The sequence below is a fragment of the Vanellus vanellus genome, assembly GCF_965231255.1.
Source record: "Vanellus vanellus genome assembly, contig: HAP1_SCAFFOLD_74, whole genome shotgun sequence".
Classification (NCBI taxonomy): Eukaryota; Metazoa; Chordata; class Aves; order Charadriiformes; family Charadriidae; genus Vanellus; species Vanellus vanellus.
In genome coordinates, this window is record NW_028128549.1 from 303,425 (window position 1) to 325,997 (window position 22,573).

The 22,573-nt window shown below is 54.4% G+C and overlaps 1 protein-coding gene across 1 annotated transcript in view; it reads right to left on the bottom strand.

Annotated features, from left to right (window-relative positions):
- The window catches only part of LOC309684175 (acrosin-like), a gene marked incomplete at both ends in the record, with an annotated part of 120,673 nt that extends 99,247 nt beyond the window's left edge, over window positions 1–21,426 (bottom strand). The window contains one exon of the mRNA XM_082500121.1: window positions 21,417–21,426. Coding sequence (XP_082356247.1) covers window positions 21,417–21,426 — 10 coding nt within the window. The remainder of the gene's footprint in view (window positions 1–21,416) is intronic.
- Between the last annotated feature and the right edge of the window lie 1,147 nt (window positions 21,427–22,573).

Sequence of the window (22,573 nt, forward strand, 5' to 3'; positions counted from 1 at the left end):
GTTCTGGAGGCCGTGCAGAGCAGCGCCCAGGGTGTGAATGGACTCCTCTGTGCAGGCAAAGCCACCCGCATCCCACCTGGGTGCATCTTCCATAACTGCAGAGCGCAAGATGAGGGAAATGCTCCAGCAGGTGAAGCAGCAGGAGCAGAAACACGCTCCGGGAGCCCCGGCCTCGCAGCACAGCAAGGGAGGCTCCCGCCGTGCCGCCCAGCACCGCCCGATGACTGTAACCCCACCGCCAGACATCCCCCCCCCCCTCCCCCCCCCCCAGCAGGTCAGGGGAGCAAACCAAAGACCCCCCCAAACACACAGCCCCCCATTCCCCGCGGCGCTGCGAGGATGCACAGCTGAGGGGTACGGGGAGGGCTCTCTCCATCCCACAGCCTCCCCCTTCCTCCTCCCTCGCCTCCCGACGCTATCCCTTTCGTTGGACTAACGTGGGCAGGTTTGGGTACCTCAGCACCTCACGCTTGTGTCTCCCTTTTAGAGATTTTGTGTGCCTTGGAAACCTGAGAGTTGGAGGGTTTTTTATTAATTTTCTAATAAAAAAAGAACCGAGTTGGAAAAGCGATGGGGATAGGCAGCACTGTGGTCATTCTCTCTGGGGCGTTGTGGAGGAAGGCTGCCAGTCTTCCTCCCAGTGTACTTTTCCCCGTTGGCTCCAGACTGCTGCTGGGGCTGAGCTCTGAGCCGCCAGAGCGGTTCTCAGCAGACGGTCACTCGGCGCAGACAATGAGGCCCTGAATAGCCCTTCCTGTGCTCTTGATGGCTCCGGACGGCTCTGCTCCTCTGCTGCTTCTAAGGTGGGGCTGCCCCAGTGCCCTCACTCAGGAGCCTTTTGTCTGTGCAGGTCTCACTTGTGACAGGGGGTGGGGGTGTTGCCAAACTAACTGCTGTGTTGCGATGTGTGAGTGGGTGTTCCTGCCCGTGTCAGTGCCAGAGCTCTTCCGTAGGCTCCTTCTGCCAGCGGAGAGCCAGGGGCCGCTCCTTCGGGAGAGAGCTTGTTTAAAAAGAGAAAAAAAAAATGGGAGGGGGGGGGGGGAGAAAAAAAAAAGTGGGAAAAGAAAAAAGGGGAAATAGAAAAAAAGGGGGAAAAATGAAAAAGAAAAACAGGGGAAAAGGCGGGGGGAGAGAAAAAAACGGGGGGGGGGAAGGGGAAACAGAAAAAAGGGGGAAAAAGCAAAAAGGGGAACAAGAGGAAAAAGGAGGGGGAAGCAAAAAACAAAAGGGAGAAAAAAGAAAAAGGGAAAACGGAAAAAAAACCCCACATATTAAAAAACAAAGGTAGAAAAGGAAAAAAAAAAAAAAAAAAAAAACAAGGAAGGAAAGTGGGAACAGCCGCCGGGCAGGAGGAGGGACAGGAGCCGGGGGAGGGGGGGCCGTGGGGGGAGGTGGCGGTGCCAGCGCCGGCCCCGGGGGCTGCGACACCACGTTTTTGTCCTCTACTGCAAAGTGTTCTGTGAAAAACAACCAACCAAATCCCACCCACCGACAACATCAAAACCCAAAGAGAAATCTCTCCAGCTCACACGAGCCTGAGCTCGCTCTCCGTTGCTCTCTTTCCAGTGTCTCGGGGGGGTCACGGCCGAGCTGAGATTGGGGGGGGGTGGTGGTGGGAGTTTGCCCCATGGCTGTGATGGGGGGAGAAGGGTTGGGTGGGGAGTGGGGGATGTGCTGTGGGGTTTTTTTGGGGTGGTGGTGGTTTTTTGCCAGGTGTCGCTTTACCCAGTGGCTCGGGGAGGCGTTGGCATCAGGAAGCCTGTGCTAAAGCGGGGTGGGGGCCTCACCGCAGTTGGTTAGCAGAGCCAAAGTGGTTACTAATGGTTATTAATGGTGCACTAATTACGCCCGTGTAACTGGGAAGCTCAGATGCCCCCTAACCACCCCCCCCCGGTGCTTCTCTAGCCAGGCGAGCGCTGGGCGTCCCCCCCGCAGGAGAGGAGCGCACCTCCCGGGTGGGTGGAAGGGCGTCACCCAACGGGGAGAGGACCAAGATGGGGCTTGGGTGTCCCTTGGGGTGGCCGGGTGGCGGGGTAGGGCTGCCACGATGAGGGACACCCCCACGCCTTTCTCCATGGCTCCCACAGCTCTGCTCCCTCCCTCCCTCCCTCCCACCCATCCAGTGCCACCGGAGAGGTGGTGTCCCCCCTCCCAGGGTGGGCATGGGCTGGTGCCACCCCATCTAACACCTCAACGCACCAAAGCACCTCACTGGGGGAGGGACCCTGTGCCTGGTAGCCCCGTGCGCCCCAGCACTGTAAGGATGGGGCTGAGCCCCCACCACGGCCACCCTGTGCAAACCAAAGACCCCCACACAGACCCCCCCACCCCCATTCCCCGTGGCGCTGCGAGGATGCACAGCCGAGGGGTACGGGGAGGGCTCTCTCCATCCCACAGCCTCCCCCTTCCTCCTCCCTCGCCTCCCGACGCTATCCCTTCCGTTGGACTAACACAGGCAGAGAGAGAGAGAAAGAGAGGTTTTATTCTTCTTCTTTTTTTTTTAATTTTTTATTTCCTAAAAGCCACCGGTTTTTCATCCCAGGCATGGCCAGAGGAGCTCGCCCAGCATTGAGGGGGGGAGGTTGGGCTGCGGCACACAGCGCAGCGGCTCGTCAGTTTTTAGAATTAATGTAACGCTAACGAAACTAACGGCGATTTTTAAGTTTTGCAAGGATTTTAATTCTTTCTTTATTTATTTCTTTTCAGAGGGGGCCGGGGCAGGAGGGGAACATTTGTTTTTTAGCAAAAGCCGGCTTTTCTAGAGGTTAAAGGAAACGCCGTGCTCGGCTGTAAATGCTCCCCTCCAGCGTCCTGGATGGGGGGGACAGATCTCCGAGGGGCCAGCTGTATCCTTGGAGGATTCCCCATTTGTCTCCCCAGACCCCGCGGTTTATATTTCCTGACTCGGTGAGGGTGCAGGATTATGCCCAAGTGGATTACACTGTCTGGGATATTTCCCTCTGGTGGTGCCATAGAGAAGTCTCTGTTGCCAGTTTGTGATGTCCGGCGCTCAACGTCACGGGAAGAGTGGTGGGATGGGACTCGGGGCATTTTGTTTGTTAAGGGCCATTTGGTTTTGGTTGTTCTGTGCCATCTGGAGATAAGCCCGGGCTGAGCTGTTTTGCAGCTCCCCCCAAGTTCTCTCTGCACAGCCAAGGCACGGCGGGGATGGAGCTGAGTGGGATGGCAGCTCCCTGCCTCTCACCTCTTGTGCTCCGAAACCGGCTTGGCTGGCTGCTCCCACACAGTGTGTTACTGGCTTGCCCAGCAGGTAAAGAACCCAGATTTGGGACGCCACTGGGATGTCCGTAAGGGGTCCTGGGGGGGACTCTTGCAGGCCAGAGGGAGTCTGGGGCAGCCCTTCAAGGATCTGGGGGTCCCCTCTGGTGCCTCTGGGGAGGCTTTTGTGTCTGGAGAGGGCCGAGCTGGTTGCAAGAGGTGCTTCCTCCCTTTCTCCAGCCCACCCAGCTCCCCCGACACCACCACCCCCCCAGGTTGGTGGGTGCCAGCAGTGCCAGCCTGTCCCACTGGGTCGGGCACTGAGGGGGGCACAGCCCCAGCCGCGGGATGGGAGGATGAACCACAGCACCAGGGATAGAGACCAACATTTTATTTCTTTAACATTTCCCATGGGGGGCACCCCAGGGTTGCGCGGCTGCACCGCAGCTGGTGCCAGGAGGGACTCCAACGTCCCCCCCACAGCTCACCTGGCTCCGCGCGTGATGCTTTTGATGGGGCTCAGCGCGGTCTCTTCTGTGCTACGGACCAAGCGGCTCCAGGTAGGCGACTGCTGCACCGCACTGTGCCGCAGCGTGGGGTTGTGTGGGGGGCTGCGGCGCGGGGCTGGGAGCTGTTCCCGTCTCACCCAGCTCCCAGGGTCCTGCAGAGGGACTGGAAGAAGCCAAAGCAAGGGACGACGGACGCGAGAGCCCGCCCAGAGGAGCAGAGCAGTGAGTGGCCCCGGCACCGAGCACCGTGCAAACAGCCCACACCCCACGGCAGCCCTGAGCCGGGGCTGTGCCGGGGGCTGCCGGCCGCTCACTCCGTCCCCTCCCTCAGCAGCTTCTCGGCTAGCGGATGAAGGATGGGAGCTCAAGCAGACACAGGAGAAGCAGGGAGTGTGGGGGAGATCCCCAGATCCTGCCCCAGACCCTCAGCCCATGCCCTGCCCTGCCTGCGCTGGGCAGCCCTGCCCGCCTGCTGAGGAGGGGGTGCTGCCCGCGGGCTCCAGCAGAGGAGACGGTGTGCAGCGGGTCTCTTCTCTCTCCTCCCCTGCAGGGCAACCAAGGAGGCAGCGAGGAGGGAGGACTGGGCCCCGCAGGACCCACTGGGCTCCCTGCCAACCATATACCATCTGAGCAGTGATGCCTCTCTCTACCCCCTGCCCCCCCCCCCCAAGCCCCCAGGTCCCCCTGCCCTCCTCTGCCGCCTATAGGTCCTATCAGTGGGGACAGCTCCTTCTGGTCCAGGCACGCCCCGGGCTCCTGGGCCCCCCGAGGGCCACCGCAAGAGCCCCTGCAGCCTGTGCTCGCTGGCCAACTGGGAGGACTGCAGCAGCCTGTTGAGGAGCAGCTCCTCTTCCCACAGCTCCCTCTACCACTTCCTGGAGCCCTGGCCCAGTGCAGCAACAGAGCCAGTGGTGCTCACACACTCAGGACACCGCCGCTCTCCCACGGCTGCTGGTGGGGCAGTGGGGAAACCAGGGCTGGTCCTCAGCCAGGAGCTGCCAGCAGGGACCGAGAAAGAGTGGGTTCCCAGGTAGGGGATGGACAGGACACAGAGGCCCACGGACGAGCACCTGTCCCCCGGAAGGCCCCCAGCCATGGACATGGACAAGGTGGAGCGGGTGCAGGAGATCACCTGCACTTTCCAGGACTTGAAGGCAAAGACGGAGGAGTCCTGCAAGACCACGGGCAGGGAGTGTGGCCAGGCAGACCCAGGGCTGTGCAGGGCAGGAAGGTGCCCGCGGCAGGGCTGCGCCTGGCTGTGGGACTACCTGAAGGGCTGGTGGAGATGCCACTAGCCGTGTCTGCTTCTGCCAGCCCTGCAAGTGGTGACAGCGCCAGGCCCAGAAGACCAACAGTGCCCCAAATACCGAGCGGCTGTGGGGTGTGGGGCCAGGAACCCCTCTGGGGTACCCCCTATGTGAAACGTTAAAGAAATAAAATGTTTGTCTCTAGCCCTCGTGCTGTCCTTCCTCCTCCCATCCCACGGCTGCGGGTGCTCCCCCGAGGGAGCAGGCTGCAATCAGCAAGCACTCTGTGTTGAGCTCCCCTGCTCACAGCCATGCTCCGCCTGAAGGCGGTGAGTCAGGAGCAGCCCCCAGCTGACTTGGGCGCAAAAAGGTTCATCTGACTCAGCAGGTGAGGAACTGCCCGTTTCAACTCTGTACCTTTGGCATTCTCAGGTCGGAGGATTTGATGGAGCCAACTGAGAGCAGCAGCATACGCTGTGGGGCTCTGAGCTGCTGCATGGTGCCAGGTCTATCCAATGTCAGGCAGTACGTTCACAGGAGACATCACTGCTAAGAACTCTTCTGAGGAAGTGGGGCCGTTTCTGTAGTCGTAGCCTGCCTGGAGAAACAGCCCCACGGAGCTAAGAGTCTGCTGAGCAGCAAGGGAGCAGAGTCGCTGACTCTCAACCAAGGACTGAAATACAGCAACTCACTCTATTGCCTTCCCCCTTCGCCCGCTGCCTCCCACAGTTTGGAAGAAAACAACCAGGGAGCTCCAAAGGAAGGGACCCCTCCCCCACTCCCCCAAATCTGCCCAACATCCCCAAAGCTCCCCAAACATACGGGACTCCTCCCACACACCTCCACTCCCCACACCGACAACCCTCCCCCTCCCCCAACGCTCCAAAAAGCAGCAGTCCTTAGGGCAGACTCCTTAAGCTGACTCCACAGCTACGGCTCCCCGTCGGCTCTGGGGGAGACAAGGGGGCCCCGGGGGTCTCCGTGGGCTTTAAGGGGGTCCCAGGGCTGCCCACGGGCTCCCAGCAATGCCCGTGCCCAACACCCACCCCCGCTTCAGGGGGCCCAGCGCTGACACCCCCCGACCCATCTCGGGGGTACCTGGGGGGACTCGGCCGTGGGCTGGAGGCGGGCGAAGGGGGCACGGCCGGGCTGACCTGCCGGGGGGGGCTGAGAGCGGAGCCCAGAGCGGAGCCAAGCGCCCGGCCAGGCCGGCCCCGGGCACCCTGCGCTGCGGCCGGGGCTGCCGCCACCTGCGGGGAGCGAGCGGGGGGTGAGGGGGCGGCAGCGGGGGACGGGGGAGCCTGAATCGGCCCTGTTCTCCCCGGGGACCCCCCACTCGGCTCTGTCCCCCCCAAAGAGGCCCAGGCCGCCCCCCGAGCCCCCCAGCCCGGTCCCGCCACCCCACAATCCCCCGAACTGGCCCTGGACACCTCCGCACCACCGCTCCTGCCGCCGCCGCGCCGCCCGCCCGCCCGCCCACTCTCCCGCTCCCGCTCCCGCTCTCGCCCTCCTCGGCCCCGGTCCCCCCCGTCTCTCCCGGTACCGACCGTCGCAGCTCCCGACCGCCGACGCACATCGGAAACGTTCTCCTTCGCGTCCGCCCAACCGCGCACGCGCCGAAGGGCAAACCCGGGCCACGCCCCCCAGCGTCGCCGCGGCGAAAGCGGGCGAGAGGGGCGGGGCCGCGCCGAGGAGAACGAGGGGGCCGGGCCCCACCGCAGCCCCGCACCGGGCACTGCGAGTTCGAAACCGTCCCTGCCCTCCCCAAAATCAGCCGGGACCGACCGAAACCAGCCCAGCCTTCTCCAAAATGAGACGGACGTCCGCCTGCAGAGCTCCGCCAGCCCCCCCGACGGACATCACGGGGATGGGGGGAAAGAAAACAACCAGAAAGGTACTGAAAATAACGTGGAGACGGTGCTTAGAGATCCTTCCGAGAGGCAAAACACGGCCTTTGTTCTCATTTTTGAACACGGGGTTTCGCAGTGCTTCGCGGGCAGTGGTTATCCAGGGGCATCAGCTATCCCGGGAAGCGAACGTTCCCATCCCGTGTGGCAAAAATCCACTCGCATGAATAACTTAGACAAAACCCGCCCACAAAAGGGCAAGAGGCACCTTTGGTCACCTTTTGCTTGAAGCTTCGCTAAAACTGTATACTCAGATTAGCCCTGTCCTGCAGTTTCTTTCCCAGAGTTTTGCCCCAAACCCACGCTTCTAGCCCCGCTCCCCAAGCCCTCCCTCGGGGCCCACCACCTTTCCCCAGCCCGGCCTGTCCTTAAAGCTTTTCTTTCCACACACAGCCCTTTCCACTCACCTCCCTCCGGGGCCTCCTCTCTCACAGGCACCTCACAGCCCTGCAAACCTCCCTCTCCCGGAAACCCATTCCCCCCTCACTCCCCCCTCACGCAACACCTATTCCCCTCACACACTCGCTCCCACCCCCCCCACCATCCTCTCTTCCTCTCTCCTCCCCCTCCCCCCATCTTTCGCCCCCCCTTCCCCTCTCCTCCCATTCAAAATGCCGCCGCCCTCCCCTTCCCTTCCTCTCTCGCCTTTTCCTGCCTCAGCCCCCGCCCCCCGCTCAGGTGACACCGCACACAGCCGCCATGAGGCGCGGCGGGGAGGGCCGGGGCTGTGAGAGGCGATGGCGGGGAGGGAATTTTCCTCTTTTTTCCTCTTCTTTTCATCTCCTCAGGCTTCGGGCAGCCCCGCGTGGGCGGCTGGAGATCCCCCCCTCCCCTTCCAGGAGTGGCCCCGGCCCTGGGGCGGCCCCCGCCTCCCTCCTCCCCACAGGCTCTCCTCAGGGAGAGCCCCCAAATCTGTCCCCTGGGCGGCTCCACAGCCTCCTGTGTGTCCGGGAATGGGGTTTCCCTCAGGGAGAGCCCCCAAATCCATCTCTGTCATTGCCCTACAGCCTCCTGCATGGCTGGGAGCAGTGATTCCCTCAGGGATAGATCCCCCCTCATCCCCAAACCTATCCCCAGGGTGGTCCCACAGCCTTCTGCATGGCTGGGAGCAGTGTTTCCCTCAGGGAGAGCCCTCAAATCCATCCCCAGGGTGGTCCCACAGCCGCCTGTGTGGCCAGGAACGGCGTTTCCCCCATGGATGGAGCCCTCTCCTTCCCCCTACCCCACTCCTGGGCAGCCTTTTCCTCCCTCCCACCTTCTCCCCACAGCTCTTCCAGGGCTGGGAAAACACTCCTGCCCTTTCTCTTCCTGCGGGTTTTGAGAAGAGCCCCCTGTCTTCCCAGCCCACACGTGGGGTGTGGGCAGCTCCACGCCTTGTGTTTGAAGCGGGAATTGGGATATTTCAGTTTTCTTCTGCGATCAGGCATGGTTGTGAAAGGGCCAGTTGTAGTGGTTAGGCTTTGGTGGGTGAGTAACAGCAAATCTTATTGAACTTTTCCTTTTTTTCAGATTTTGTGTAGGGGGCTCGTTGTCCTCACGCCCGCGAGTTCTGCTCCAGGTCAAGCGAAGCCCCATGGAACTGGCCCTAAGGGCGGCGGCAGCCATGGACCAGCGCCCCTTTGGCGTCGAGAACGTGGTTTATTTTGAGGTGAATCTCCCTGTTTTTCTTGAAAAGCGGGGGGCTGGTTTGTAGTGAGGCTTAAAACCCCGGGTTGTGCCTAAGTGTGGGGCTGATTTCAACCTCAGGGGCTGCGACTCCGTCCTCAGGGGCTCCGACTCACAGCCCTGGCAGCACCGTCAGCGCGCTGGGCTCAGCGTTCTCTTGTATTTTGAAGGGTTTCTTACGGATCGGCAACAGCCGGGGATATTTAGCAGCTGTGTATTGGTGGTGGAATCCGTGTGGTGAAAAGATCTTTGGGGTAAAGAGGTGAATAGGTGGTTTGTTTTTTTTTCACCTCGAGAATGTTTCTTGTTGCCTTGTACCTGTAAAAAGATGTTCAAATCGTTAAGGTGTTCAAATCGTTTCATAAAATTACCCCCTAGACAGGAATATGTTTTGTGGTTGGTTTGAGGTTTTTTTATGAGTCCTTTCAGCCTGCTCTCCAGGTGGAAATGGGCAATGCAAAGGCATTACAATGACAGATTTGCTAAATCTGTTGCCAAGGTCTATATTAGTGGCTTTCCCTGAAGCGGGGAAAAGACGTCCTGTTTAATTCTTGTTTGCATTTCAAATTCTCTGTGAAATGGATTAAGCAGAGAGGGCTTCTTTTTGTGGGTCTGCCCTTGGGAGGAGAGCGCCTTTAGGAAAAGGCTTTTCTGGAGGGGACGGAGAACTTAATTGCTGATGGCTCTAAAAGCGCGCCCTGTTTGGGTGGCCTGAAAACAAAACCCGTGAAAATCCATGACTGAAAAATGAGACTTTCTCCTAATGATTGGGGCTGCTGTTTCTACTGATTCGCCAGTTAGTAACGGCTCGTTCCTTACTCGTGGCTGGGGACCCTTGAATTGTTTCCCAAAGCCTAATCCAGCGGGAAGTGCTGGGGTTGTCAAATTGCTGCAGATCAAATAAAACAGCGGTTTGGAGTTGTCTCGCTCCCTCTGTCTTTTCCCAAGAAAGAGGAGTGGAAAAATGGTAAAATGTTTTGCAGCAAAGTTCAAAATGGCAAAGGATGTACCGTGGGGGGGGTCGGATGTGGGTTTAGGTGTTGGTGGGGACCCCAGCAATAAACTGTAAGAGGTAGAGCAGCTTTGTGGGACTTTTGGGGCTTGTTTTTGTGTGGATATTTGCTCGTTGCAGACCACGGGCCGGAGCCCTCCAACAGAGGCGTTAGAAAAAGAAGTCTTTTTATTAGTACTAATGCTTTGAATTTTCCAGTGTGGGAAAAGCCTCAGAAGTGTGTATTTCTGTCCAGCTGCAGAGAAATGGGTAATACTGAGCCCTACAATAGCTTGGTTGTTTTTTTTCCCCTGTGTGATGACTGGTGTGGAGGGAGTTTGTATCAAAGAGTCAACTTCTGATTGTGGGCAGCCCCTGTTTTAGGAACTGTTGCACAGATTGCTTATCGATGCAACTGCTGCCGCGACTCCCGCACTCCCTGCTGCTGTCAAGCTTTTATTACTTGTTCTGAAAAGCTCTCGAAATACGTGCTGAGCTGCGCGGCTCCCCCGAGCCAGGTGGCCACGGCCACTGCCTCCTCGGCTCCTGTTGGCCATGGCTGACTATTTTCAGCAGGATTCGAGTATGTCTGTGTGCTCCTCCTTCCCTTTTAGCCATTTGTTATTTGAGTTTGGGACTCGGAGGCCTTACTGTCTTCCTGCACTCTGTTTTTTATCACTGTTGACAGTTCTGGATTCACCAATAACAGTACTCAGCGCTTACATCTGGAACTCCCTGAAAACAATGAACTCATTGATCCAGGGCCAAAGGTTTAGAAATAAATGGAACAAGGTCAAGCCTTGGGATCTTTAGTAACGTGATTCGGAGCCTCTCACCTGGCTTCTTGGTGGAGCTGGCACAGAGGTCGGTGATAATCCAAAACTGCAGAGCGAGCTGGGTGCCCGTGGAAGGGGAACCGCACTCTCAAGTGGAAATACTTGGGGTCTCGTTGCCTGTGGGAGGGAAAGGGACGTCAAGAGTCAACCTAAAGGAACTTCTCACCTTCAGAGATGGGGCTCTGGAGGTGACGGTTAATTGAGGGGAGTCGTGGAAGCGTGCCTTACTGAGCAACATGCTGCTGCTGGCCCGAGACTAAATGTCTCCAAAGTTTGGGGTTGGTTTAAGTGCTCTTTGGTTATTAGCTGGATGTCACTCTTACAAGCACCTCTTGCCCTGTCTGGAGGGGTTTGCTGCTGCCTCCTGCGTTGGGCCGAGGGGACCGGCAGCCCTCAGGACAGGGACTTTCTCAGGCGTGGAGGTTAAACCTGGTGCGTGCTGCTTAAAAACTGCTCTGGGTGTTAGTGCAGCGGTCACGGTGAGAAATGTGTTGGCTTAGGGGAGCCTGAGATTTGCATTCCTTTTAACTGCGGGGGATTTGGGGGAGCCTGGGTGGTACAATCCCCTTCCTGCTCTCAGATTCCTGTCACTGACCCGGCAGCGGGGTGTTAGCAGAGCTGATGCCCGTAGCAGCTGAGGGTCGGCATGATCCCGGCATCGCCGGAGCTCTGGAGCCGAGGAATGGGAGCGTGGCCCATTTCCATCACAGCTTGTGAGGGAAATAGTGCGGTTTGATATAGCCGGGGTGCGTAAACGGGGATTCCTCTTTGCACGTGTGCTTACAGGGTGCATGCAGGTGTGTTACTTGGAGTGTTTCTTAATGCCTGCGAAGCTTTACGAGATTGGTTAATGAGCGTTGCTTTGCTGTGCAAGTGCAAAGTGTTATTTTCATGGAGAAACCAGCTCGGATGTTCCGTTTTTTTTTCTTTTGTTAAAGGCAGAATGCCTATTTTAAAGCTTTCCTTGCAGGCAGAATGACATCTGCTTTTGAGGATTGTTTCTTTCCCTGCAGGGTGGAAAAATCTACAGCCTCGCTAAGGCCGCAGAGGAAGAAAACTTGTCAGTTTCCTGGAGCAAACTGCAGTTTGGAGAGGGGGGTGGTTTGCCAGAGCGCCTTTTAGCACCTCGTCGGGCACATTTCTTTTCCCTGGGGGCTGAGGTTTAACATCGCCTTTTCATTTGCCTAGCTTTTGGTTGTATGAATTAATGGGTGTTTCAATGGGAACCACAAGACCTAATTTCTGAGTCACTGTCTTAAAAATTGTGCAGGGACGGAAGTGGGACAGGGAGGTGACCGGAGTGAAACGCTGAAGGCTGTTAAGGATGGAATAAAGAATGGCGGGGCTTGTTCTGGTCACCCAATATGACAATAAAAGGCCACGAGTTCCCCGTGGAGGTAAAGAACCGACAATCTGGGAGGGCGTTCAGGGATTTGCCTCATTGGAAGGGTTTCCAAGGATACGGGGATCACTCTCCATCTCATTCCTGGTGAGCTGCCTGCCTGTAAAGACCATTATTGCATTATAATCACAGAGGCAGGCCCTGAATTGAGGTTTGGGAAGTCATTAGATAATTTTATGTTTGATTCTTTTTTTTTTCAGAGTGAGTCTCTGACTCGGATCTCTCTGCTGAAGATGAGACACGTCCTTCCCTCTGCTTTGGCAATGGCCGCTTTCCTTGGGCGCAGGGACCGCACACCCCTCTGGTCCTTTATCTGTAAGTAAATCGTGGCTGTGCCGCCTTCCTGCCCGCCCTGGGGAGCTTGTCCTTTACTGAGTGAGAAAGCAAGTTTTTCCCGGGAAGAAAACAAAAGAGATTTAAAAATCTCTGTCCTTCTGTGCAGCACTGCCATCCCAATGCGGCCTCGGGAGAGGCACCTTTCCTCTAGCGCTGGAACCATGGCAGGGAAGGGACCTGCTGTCTTGTTCAGATGGACGAATTTCATCATTCTTTGGCAAGAAATGAAAGTGGTGACAATCGTTACCTGGTCCAACCGGCCTTGGTGGTCTGCCCCCTCCTCCCTTTCCCTGTGGGAAGGCTCCGAGGATCTCCCGGGCTGTAGGAAAGGGGAGGCAGTAAGGATGCTGTGCTGGGAAGCTTTGACTGCCTTTGCTATCTTCCTCCTGCGGATGGAGAGATGGATCTGCAGCACTTTGGAGCTCACTTTGTCCAAACGCTGAGGTCGCCATTTGTTATACACAAACATTTTTCCATGCAGGAAATAAAATTTTTCTGAAATTCCAGCGCAGTACGGAAAGAAAACGCTTTTGGAGTTTTAATGCAGGTCATTCTTTTTTGGTGTCGTGGTTAAAAATTGACATCTGTAACTTTGAAACTAATATTGATTTCTATCTTAAGTGTTGTTTTATATATCTTTCAGGCAGAATGGACAGGGACTTTGGGTTTTGGGTTATGAAGGAAAACCCTAAAATCCGCATTGGGCCGTGAGTTCCGGCCCAGCGGTCAGAATAAACGCAACCCCTGGGGAAAGGGGGCTGAGGGGTGGGTGCGTGGTTGGTTTGGGGCTGGGGCTCTGCCGGTCCTTGATGTTGCTGTTGAGTTTCTCCCCATGGCTTGGCCAGTTCTCCCACTGCCCCGCAGCGCTGCTGAAGGTAATAAAGGGTTTTTTTTGGCCAAAGGATCCCCCCGTGCTGGCCAGAAATGGCCTGTGCTAGCCCAGGCTGGGCTTGCCACTCAGGCTGACCTCATAAAGAGAGTTGCCGGCCTCCCACGTTCTACAAAACATTCCGACACTCTTCTTGGCCTGCGGTCGCAGCTCTTCTGCTGCTGGCTGTCGGTCTTGGAGTGAACCTTGCCAATTTGATCGGGTTTTGAGGAAGAAATATCCAATTTTCTTGCCTGATGGGGCGCAAAAGGGCTCGAAGGGCAGCACGGTAATGCTGTTGGTGGCAAGAAGGGGCTGTGGGAGTTGTTAGAGGGCAGTTGGTGATGCTGTGCTGGGAAATAACTGCCGTACCTGACACGTCCCCTCCTTTGAAGCGGGTGCGTGCTATCGTGCTGTTCCCAGCTCTCCTTCCTCACCTCCTCTGCCTTAACGATTTCAGACACGTCAACATTGGCAGCGACTTTCAGGCAGAGATCCCAGACCTCCAGGACAGATCCCAGTTGGAAGAGGAGGAGGAGGAGGGAGCATCGCTAGTGTGGAAGCCCTGGGGAGATATCGCAACGAACCCGGAAACACAGGACAGAGGTTTCTCTTATTTCTTTGCTTCCCAGGTCCCCCCCGAGATACTAAGGGTCGAAAACTCTGCATTTTCACAGCAGCCTTTTTTCCGTTGGGATCCTCTCCCTCCTTTTCTTTACTGCCTTCACGCCTGGTAGTGCCCGAGGGTGCTCAGATGTGGTGGGACAGTGAAGAGATAACAACTGGTGGCGCAGTCAGTCGCGTACTCCGGGACAGACGGTCAGGGGCATTTGTAGCTGTCCCACCTCAACTGCGAGATCTGTCTCTGGAGCTACCGGTGCCAAAGCTGCTCTTAAGGCAGAGAGCGATACGGGATAACCTGCCCTTTTTTTGGTGCCTTTTCTGGGTCTCCAGTCTGTCTGCTCTGTTTGCATGCTGCCTTGGATTGCACCTTTTCTCCTTTCTTGATGGAAACTGACTTTCTGTTGGGTTTTGTTGCATTTCTAGTGACAAATCTGCTCAACTTCGCCTGCTCCGACATCGTGCAAGAGGAAAGACCCAACCTGGAGCACGCCTTGCACTGCCTGCATGACGCTCTGGTAAGAAGCAGTTATTTTTGAATTCCTACCAGACTAGGACAGCCTTTAGCGCTGGGGTGAGCTGAGAGTCGCTCCCAAGTTTTCTTTTCCGCAGGCTCGAATCCCTTTGCTAAAGGGGCAGAGTTCTTGTGTGCTGCCTGTTGGCCACCGTCTGCGTTAAGGTCTCGTGGGGTGACAGACCCTGTGTATCAATAAGAGCTTGTTTTGTCTCTTGTCATTTCTGTAACAATTTGGAGAAGTCCTCCTACCCCCAGTGCTGGGAATGAAGGAATATTAGCTAAAACCCGAGGTCTGCCCCGGAGAAACGTCCTGTGCTTGACAACTGCACCGTCCCTGGGCGCTCCTTGCTGAGCAAACGCCTCCAGCCCGACCCCGGTGAACCCCCGAGCGGGTCTGCTTTGTTCCCTCTTCTTTGAAGAAGGGCTTTCACACCGCTGACGTGCGGCAGAGGACTCGGCGTCTGCTGCGTCTGCACGAGGAGGCTCTGCCTGCAGCAGGGACGAGCCCAAAAGGACTCCAGCAGTGAGCAGTCTTCTCCCAGAGGTGGTGGCTGGTGGGGTGCCACAGCTTGGTTCCCAGAGATGTCCACAGGTTCTGGTTTCTTAAAACACATCAGTGTGGATTGAGGAAATATTCCCATCAGCTGCCGTGGGCGGAGGTGACCCCGACACGCTGTTGCTGAGCATCGACTGAGCGCCATCTTCCTCCAGTGGGCTGAAGAGTTGACCTTTTGACCCCTCCTGAGGGGGAATCTAAGTCTTGTTCTCTGAACTCCCACAGGAGGGTCTGGAGATGCTGCAGTCTGGGGCACCCCAGCGACCTGAATCCCATCCCCTGGCTGATTATCATTACGCAGGTAAAGTGGAAGCAGAGCTTGTTGCTTCTCCGGGAAAGAAGTGATTTTTAAAAACGTGTGAGCAATGGTTCGTGTTCGTTGGGGCAGGGAAAATAGTAATTTTAATCTGTTCTGGGGGTCTTTTGGCACAGGGAATGCCTCGACCCTGTGTTCCAGCCTGCCGCTGTCCCGTGCGGTGATGCCCCACGCCGCCCAATGCTCCTCCTTTCCCCCATATGCCAGTGTTACTGCGTGCAGGGCTTGCTCTGCTAGCAGCCATAACTGCTCGTGCTTACCAACTCCGTGCGGCGTTGGCTAATTGCTGTCTGAAAGAGGAGACATTTTAACGCGTGACGAAAAAATTGTGTGGGTTTCTGTGAGGCTGCAAGTGGTCTAATCGTTTCCATGTCTCTGTTTCTTCCCAGGCACAGACACTTGGACGCCTCTCGAGGAAGAGTTGTTTAAAGAGGCCTTTTCTGTACACCAGAAGAATTTTCACCTGATACAGAAGAAGGTAAAGCCGTTAGACTGAGGCGGGTCTCGGGTTGTTAGCGTGGAGGGGAGTTTTAACCCAGAAAAGTCATCTTTTGAATGGTGTGTTGGAATCCTGTTCTTGGGATGCCGCTTCACGCTAAAAAGACACCAGTACAAGACATAATTGGCCCTAATGTGTAATGACCACAGAATATTTCATCTCTCTGGTGCAAAATACCAGAAATACTAAAAGAATACTGACACGTTCCGCTGACCACTGGTGTGAAATGTACAATTCTGCCCTCCCAAGGCTTCTTTACAGCCCTTTCAGAAGAAGGAGGCTTGTTTTCTGCCTGATCTCTCCCATACGTTGTGCTGTGAGAACCAGAGACAAGGGGGGACAGACAAACAGCACTCGACAGATTTGTTGTGGGTCTGTGCCCTAAATGTTTTCCTGCAGTCTTTCCCTCATCAATCGCTTCTGTTTTTCTCCCAATAGATTCAGACGAAGACTGTGTCCCAGTGTGTAGAATACTACTACACCTGGAAAAAACGTGTCACATTTGCCAAAGGTCAAGCTGAAAGGACCAAAGAAAAGATGAAGGGAAACAAGGAGGAGGTGGAAGAGGCTGAAGAGAAGGTAGAAAAACTGCTGGGGGTTGGTGCGAGATGTCGCTCCTCGATGAACCTATCGTCCCGGGCTCTGGGAAATAATCCCCTTCGTGTTAAACTTGCTGCTGATGATTTTCAGGGATGTTCCGTAACATCCCAATGCTTCATAAAAGGAATTGCTGGTAACCCGGCTCTGCACGGGGGTTGCCGAAACGTTCCTTGCCGGGAAAAAGGAATTAGGTTCACAGAATTTATTTGTTTTCTGGTGGTAGAAATTGGGTAACCACGTCACTTCAGTGCTCTGTAATTCTGCACTTTAAACCCATTGTACAGACTTTTGTGGAGGAAAATGCTGTTCCACTGAGGACAGTAGGAATTATACGGTTTTTCTTTCAAGGTCTGTCTTTGCACCCCCTCCTCCCCATCGAATTTCAGTGTTTTTTTAACTGTTTAGTGTTCAGAGGAGTACAGCAGGGCAGGCTGATGCTGATAGAACACGTTACACCCAGCACAAAAAGAAACCCCTCACTGCCTGGGCCATTTGGGGATGTTTCCAGCTATTTTTTCGCTTTAGCTGTCCTCCTTGCTGAGGAGAAGGAGAAATGAGTAAAGGCTGTCTGCTTTACAGGCTGCTTGCAGCCCGAAGAAGAGGCGCCGGCTCGGGCCGAAGGAAAACACCAAGAAAAAGCAGAGTTGTGAAAAGACGCCCCGCAGCACAGGCAGTCCCTCCCGCCGTCCCCGTGAGTCTCCGTGCTGGGGTGGAGGCGCTGGCGATGTGGCTGTGTTTCCCTGCAGAGAGTGTGGAAGGTTAGCTGGTCGTTTTTCTTCTTGAAACCTGCTGCTTTGGGCTTAAACTGATTTTGAATTTATTTTTGAATTTGTTTAATATCCGCTTTTCCTCTGTGCTGATTGGAGCGACAATGCAATGGGGATTGTTTCTACTCATGCAGTTTCACCCTCCTCCCATCTAATCCACACTTGGGTCTCCTCTGTCTCCTGCTGACTTCAGCTGGAACAGTTTCTCTCTCTCTTTGAAGGCCCTTTCCTCGAATTACAGGCTTGCTCCGCTTCATCTGGTTGTGGAAGAATCCCAGTGTTTCTCTTTTTTCACTAAGAAGAGGTTCCACTAAAGTTCTTTTGTGCGGTTTGCAGCCCGAGGGCTTCCACGCTGCAGTCACTCGTGCCAAGCAACATCACTCATTCCCAGCAAAGCTGCTCAAGTTTCGATCCACCTTAAATTTAAGCAATCACACCGTTAATTCTCCTATTTTAATCCCCAACAATCTCTCTTGTTTAACCAGCAAGGCCCCACCCAGCCAGGGGTACCGGCAGAAACTCTGTAGTGCCACACAGCAAAACATAGCAGAAACTCACAAAATAAAACTAATGACATGTGATCTAAGAAATAAATAATAAAAAAAAAGTTATTAAAAATCCCCGTTTGTTTTCTCCCTTCCAGGGTGTTTGGGAAGGTCAATGGGAGGAACTCTCACATGAAATGCCATCGCCCGCGGGACGATCGGAAGATCCCGGCAGCATTGGCAGCTGGGCAACTCTCATGTCAGACCACCAACGAGGTCAATTTATTCTGTTTAGAAAACCCCACCGACCTCTAGCAGGGGGCAGCGCCTGAGCTCTGCAGAGGATCCACCACCACGAGGTCGCCCCCACTCCAGAAAGACCAAGAGGAAGAGAACAGCAGAGAAATAGTTATTGTATTTAATAGCGTTTCCCCCTTAGGTGATAGTTCCATGTAGGTTTTAGGTCTTCGTTAGCCATCTTTTAGGTCTTAGTTTTAGGCTTTAGTGTTCTTCTGATAGGAGTAAGGTGTGGTTTTATGTGTTTACTCTTTAACTTATTAAATTGGGTTGGTGAATGTAAAAGTTCTGGGACTGCTCTTGCTGTTTGTGCCGTAAATAATTTAAGCAATTAAAACTCGTTCCGCTTGGTTGGTGGTGCTGTGATGGTTGGAGAGACCCATAACAATTTATTGTCATTTAGGCAATCTTTCTATCACCCAATGAGCCCTCCCCACCCGGGAAACGGAATCGGGTAAAACAAGGAAACCCGGGAGCTGAAGTATAAACAGGTTTAGTAGAGTAAGATTAGGTAATTAACATTAACAGCACATTCTCCTTTTGCTCCTCATCACTTGTACGTAAAAAAAAATGAAAATCAAAGAAGCAGCGGTGTGTTCACACCTCCTCCCTAAGCCCGCTCCTCGTTGCGGGTGCTGCCAAAGGTGATGCCCAGAGGTGAGAGTTTGGGGAAAATACCCGGCACGGTATGGAAATGCAGGTCCAAAAGCCCCGCGGGTGGATTTAAACCACTGCTGCCCCACAGAAGGGTTCCACCTGCGGGTTCCTGCTGCGAGTCTTGCTGCTGTTCCGCACCGCTTCCAAAAAATCCAATTTCTGATGGAAGAAGAGAATGTGGTGCAGGTTCTCTGGCACCAGGACGGCGCGCCGATTCTCCAGGGCGCTTTCCCCGGCAGCAAAGGCCTGGTCTGGCAGGAGGGCAGTGGCGGGGATGGCGAGGTACTGCCGGCTCAGCCGCCCCGCAGCCGGGAAGCGATGCTCATTGCTCTGCCACCAGTGCAGGGGCTGGTGCTGCGCTTGCAGAGGGGCTCCAGGATGTAGTTTTCCAGTTGCTGGTGGATCTCGGGGTTCTCTCCATGGGGTCCTTCCCCAAAAGGATGTCATAGCTGCTCTGAGACGCGGAGCTGGCGCATGGGTCCTTGCGAGCAGGCAGCTGGCTGCTGGCATCTGCGCCTGTGGCTTTGGAATCCGAGTTTGGCACCCCAGACTGGGTGGCAGATGGGGACTGGTGGTTGCAAACCCGCAACAGCGTGGTTCTCACTGGCTGGTGCAGCTCACTTCTCAGGCTGGGGCTGAGAAACTGCATCTCCTGTAAGCGCGGTCCAAAAAAGAGGTGATAACTTCTGGGCTTTCGAGCACTTTCTCATCCTCTGCTAACCCCCAGCGCTCCCTCAGCTCTGATCTGACGTTGCCTACAAACATCTTGATGGCGGCACCGCCCTGGAGGCACTTACGGGGTCAAGGGGGGCCTCTTCGGGTCTGGGGTTCCCCTGATGGTGTCCTGGTTTGTGCTGGACGGGCCCTTGAGGACACTGCGTGTCCACTGCGGTGTCCTGCTGCTGTAGTAAAATCCCCAACATGGGTTCAATTACAGCATGTCTGCCTTTACCAAAGACAGCAAACTCTCCTTTGGAGCAGGGAATTTGAACCCTCGCTTTGAATTGGACCTTTGATACCTTCTTCATGAATGGAACTGGAAGATTAAGATTTAATTTGAAAAAGGAAAGGGGATTTGGATTAGGGAAATGGAAGGTTCTGGGGAATTGTAGGAAGTAACTTGAGATATGTATCTAGCATAACGCGCCTGACAGAAGCGGACAAGATGGAACTCGACCACAGGCCTTGGAAAAGTGCAAAAGAGCTGACCTGAGTTGTTAATCACCAATCAGAAACAAGGACAGCATGTCCTTGTTGGGACAGTTAGACAAAAACGGGATGCTTGTGATAAAGAAGAATGAGGGAGAAGCAGAGAAAAAGAGAAGAGTAAGCGTAACTGTTTGCCTGGCGACTAACCAATCGTGAGCCTAGCTTTTGCAATATGCATAAGGTAATTATGTGTTTAGACCAATCAGTAAAAGACACGACTAAGTATGACTGTATAAAAAACTATTGCTAAGAGCAATAAATCGGAACCTTGCTTGCATCAAGCTGTCTCCCCGTCTCTCAATCGCGGCAAATTGGTCACCCCGACGTGATTCCAGGGTGCAAGAACCACCTATCTGCGTGGCATGCTGCGAGTCCCACAGAATTTTGAATGAGCTGCTGAAAGGAAGCAGGAAGAGGCCTGAAATCCCTCCGGAGTAGAGAGGTGAGCTGTGGGCAATATGGGGAACCAGATGTCTCCCCCAGAGAGAGACGTATATGAGCTAATGAAAGCTCTTTTTAAGAAACATGGGAAAAATCTCTCGGGGCATAAGTGGGTGCAAGTGAAAATTCCCACTGTTACTGCCTCTACTATCTTTACGCGGGAGTTATGGGATAATGTTGGAGTGAAATTGTGGGATGCAGCGACTCGGGGGAATGCTGAAGCCCAACGCATGCTCCCGTGGAGGAGGAGTATATTTGAGACTTTAAAAGCACAAGAGAAAGGGAATAAAGAAGAGCCAGAGCAAGGAAAAATTCGCCCAAGTGACGACGATGTTCTAGCACCCCCACAAGCGGCTGCAGCCGGGTATCCCCCAGAGGACGATCCTTTTGATCCAGGACCAGTGGACCCTGACGCGGAACCACAGCTTTATCCCCCCGATCCCCACGATGTGTGGGCTAACATAAGACATCAAGCCCTAAAGGAGGGGGAGTTGGAGATTGCAAAAACAATAGTGGCCCCTGTTATCTATCAAGGATGGGGAGCTCAGTGGGAAGCATTATCTTTCCCAGTAGTAAAAGAATTGTGCCGTACCGTTACTGAACACGGTCTTTCTTCTCCGTATTTTGCAAGTTTGTTATCCTCTGTTTTTGATACTTATGTAATGACTCCACATGACTTAAAATCTCTCGCGCAGCTGTTGTTAACTCCAACACAATATACTCTGTGGGAATCGCATTGGAGGGGGGGCTCCAGCAGGAGCCCCGGGAGCCCTACATGCAGTTTATTGATCGGTTGAAACAAGCCTTGGAGCGACAGATAGATAACCCTGAAGCACGAGAGATTTTGTTGTTAAAATTGGCGGTTGAAAATGCTAATGCAGATTGCAAAAAACTTCTAAAATCTCTTCCAAATCAGAATCCCACGCTAGTAGAGATGATAGAGGCTTGTAATAGGATCGGCACGGTGGACCATAAGTTTGAAGCCATGGCTTCTGCCTTCGCTGCCATGCGTGGCCTCGCGGGGCCTGGAAATTGTTTCGGTTGTGGTAAACCCGGTCATCTGAAAAAGAATTGCTTAACCACTAATGCCGGAACCAGACCCCCAGCGCCTGGAATCTGTCCCAGATGCCGAAAAGGGCGTCATTATGCTAACCGATGTCGATCTAAGTATGACTTCCAGGGACAGCCGCTACAGGGAAACCGGTCGCGAAGCGCGGGACTGCGGCGCGCGCAGACACAAGTTCCGCAACCAACATTTCAACCCCCGCGGAGGGAAGCGGCAATGCCTCAAGTCTCTGCCCAGCAACAGCGGGGAGCGCCGGATTGGACTTGGCAACCGCCCACACAGTAACGTTACTTGATTCCTCTGTTCATTTATTGTCTACTGATATTTCGGGTCCCTTGCCCCCTAAGACGCAGGCATTATTATTAGGGAGATCATCTACAACCTTGACGGGACTTTTTGTGTTACCAGGTGTCATTGACGCTGATAGTATTGATGAAATTAAAATCATGGCATGGACCCCGTTTCCCCCCTGCACTGTGCCGAAAGGCAGCCGCATTGCACAATTAATATTGATTCCCAAGGAAATGAGTCCCTCTACCCTTCAACAGAGGCAAGGGAGTTTTGGATCTACCGGGAACCCACAAATTTTATAGGTACAATCTATCTCACAAAAACGACCTATATGTCAATGTACCCTTATTCGCGGGGCCAGCAAGTGGTATTAAGTGGAATTATTGACACAGGAGCCGATGTTACGGTTATGTCTCAGGCCAAATGGCCCCCACAGTGGCCCTTAGCTAAAGTCTCTCAAACATTAGCAGGGATCGGAGGAACCGGGACCAGTCACCAAAGCTTGGAGCTAATTCAGATACAGGGCCCAGAAGGCCATACAGCCTCCATTAAGCCCTTTGTGCTACCCGTTCCTATGATCTTGTGGGGGCGTGATGTGCTGTCCCAGTGGGGAATGTCTATTCAAACACATTTTTAGGTGGGGTCATTGAAGCGCACGACACCCTGAAATTAACCTGGAAAATCGATACCCCTGTTTGGGTTGATCAATGGCCCCTACCGCTAGAAAAGCTTCGCGCCCTCCAAGAATTAGTTATGGAACAGTTGTCAAAAGGACATATTGTACCCTCTGTTAGTCCCTGGAATTCACCTATCTTTGTAATTAAAAAACAATCTGGCAAGTGGCGCTTGCTCCATGACCTTAGAAAAATTAACGACGCTATGGAAGACATGGGGGCCCTACAACCAGGGCTCCCATCCCCTACTATGATCCCTCGAGATTGGCATTTGACTGTTATTGATCTCAAAGACTGTTTTTTTTAACGTTCCATTGCATCCAGACGATGCTCCTAAGTTTGCCTTTTCAGTTCCAAGCGTCAATATGCAAGCTCCATTGCAAAGATATCAGTGGGTTGTGCTGCCACAAGGAATGAAGAATAGCCCTACAATATGTCAATGGTATGTGGCTAAAGTACTTAGCCCGGTCAGAGTTGCGATGCCCGATGTCTTAGTGTGTCATTATATGGATGATATCTTAGTGGCTGCACAACAACACGAGATTATGGAGGAAGCTGTGGCCCTTGTCATGGCTGCTGTTAAATCGGCAGACCTCT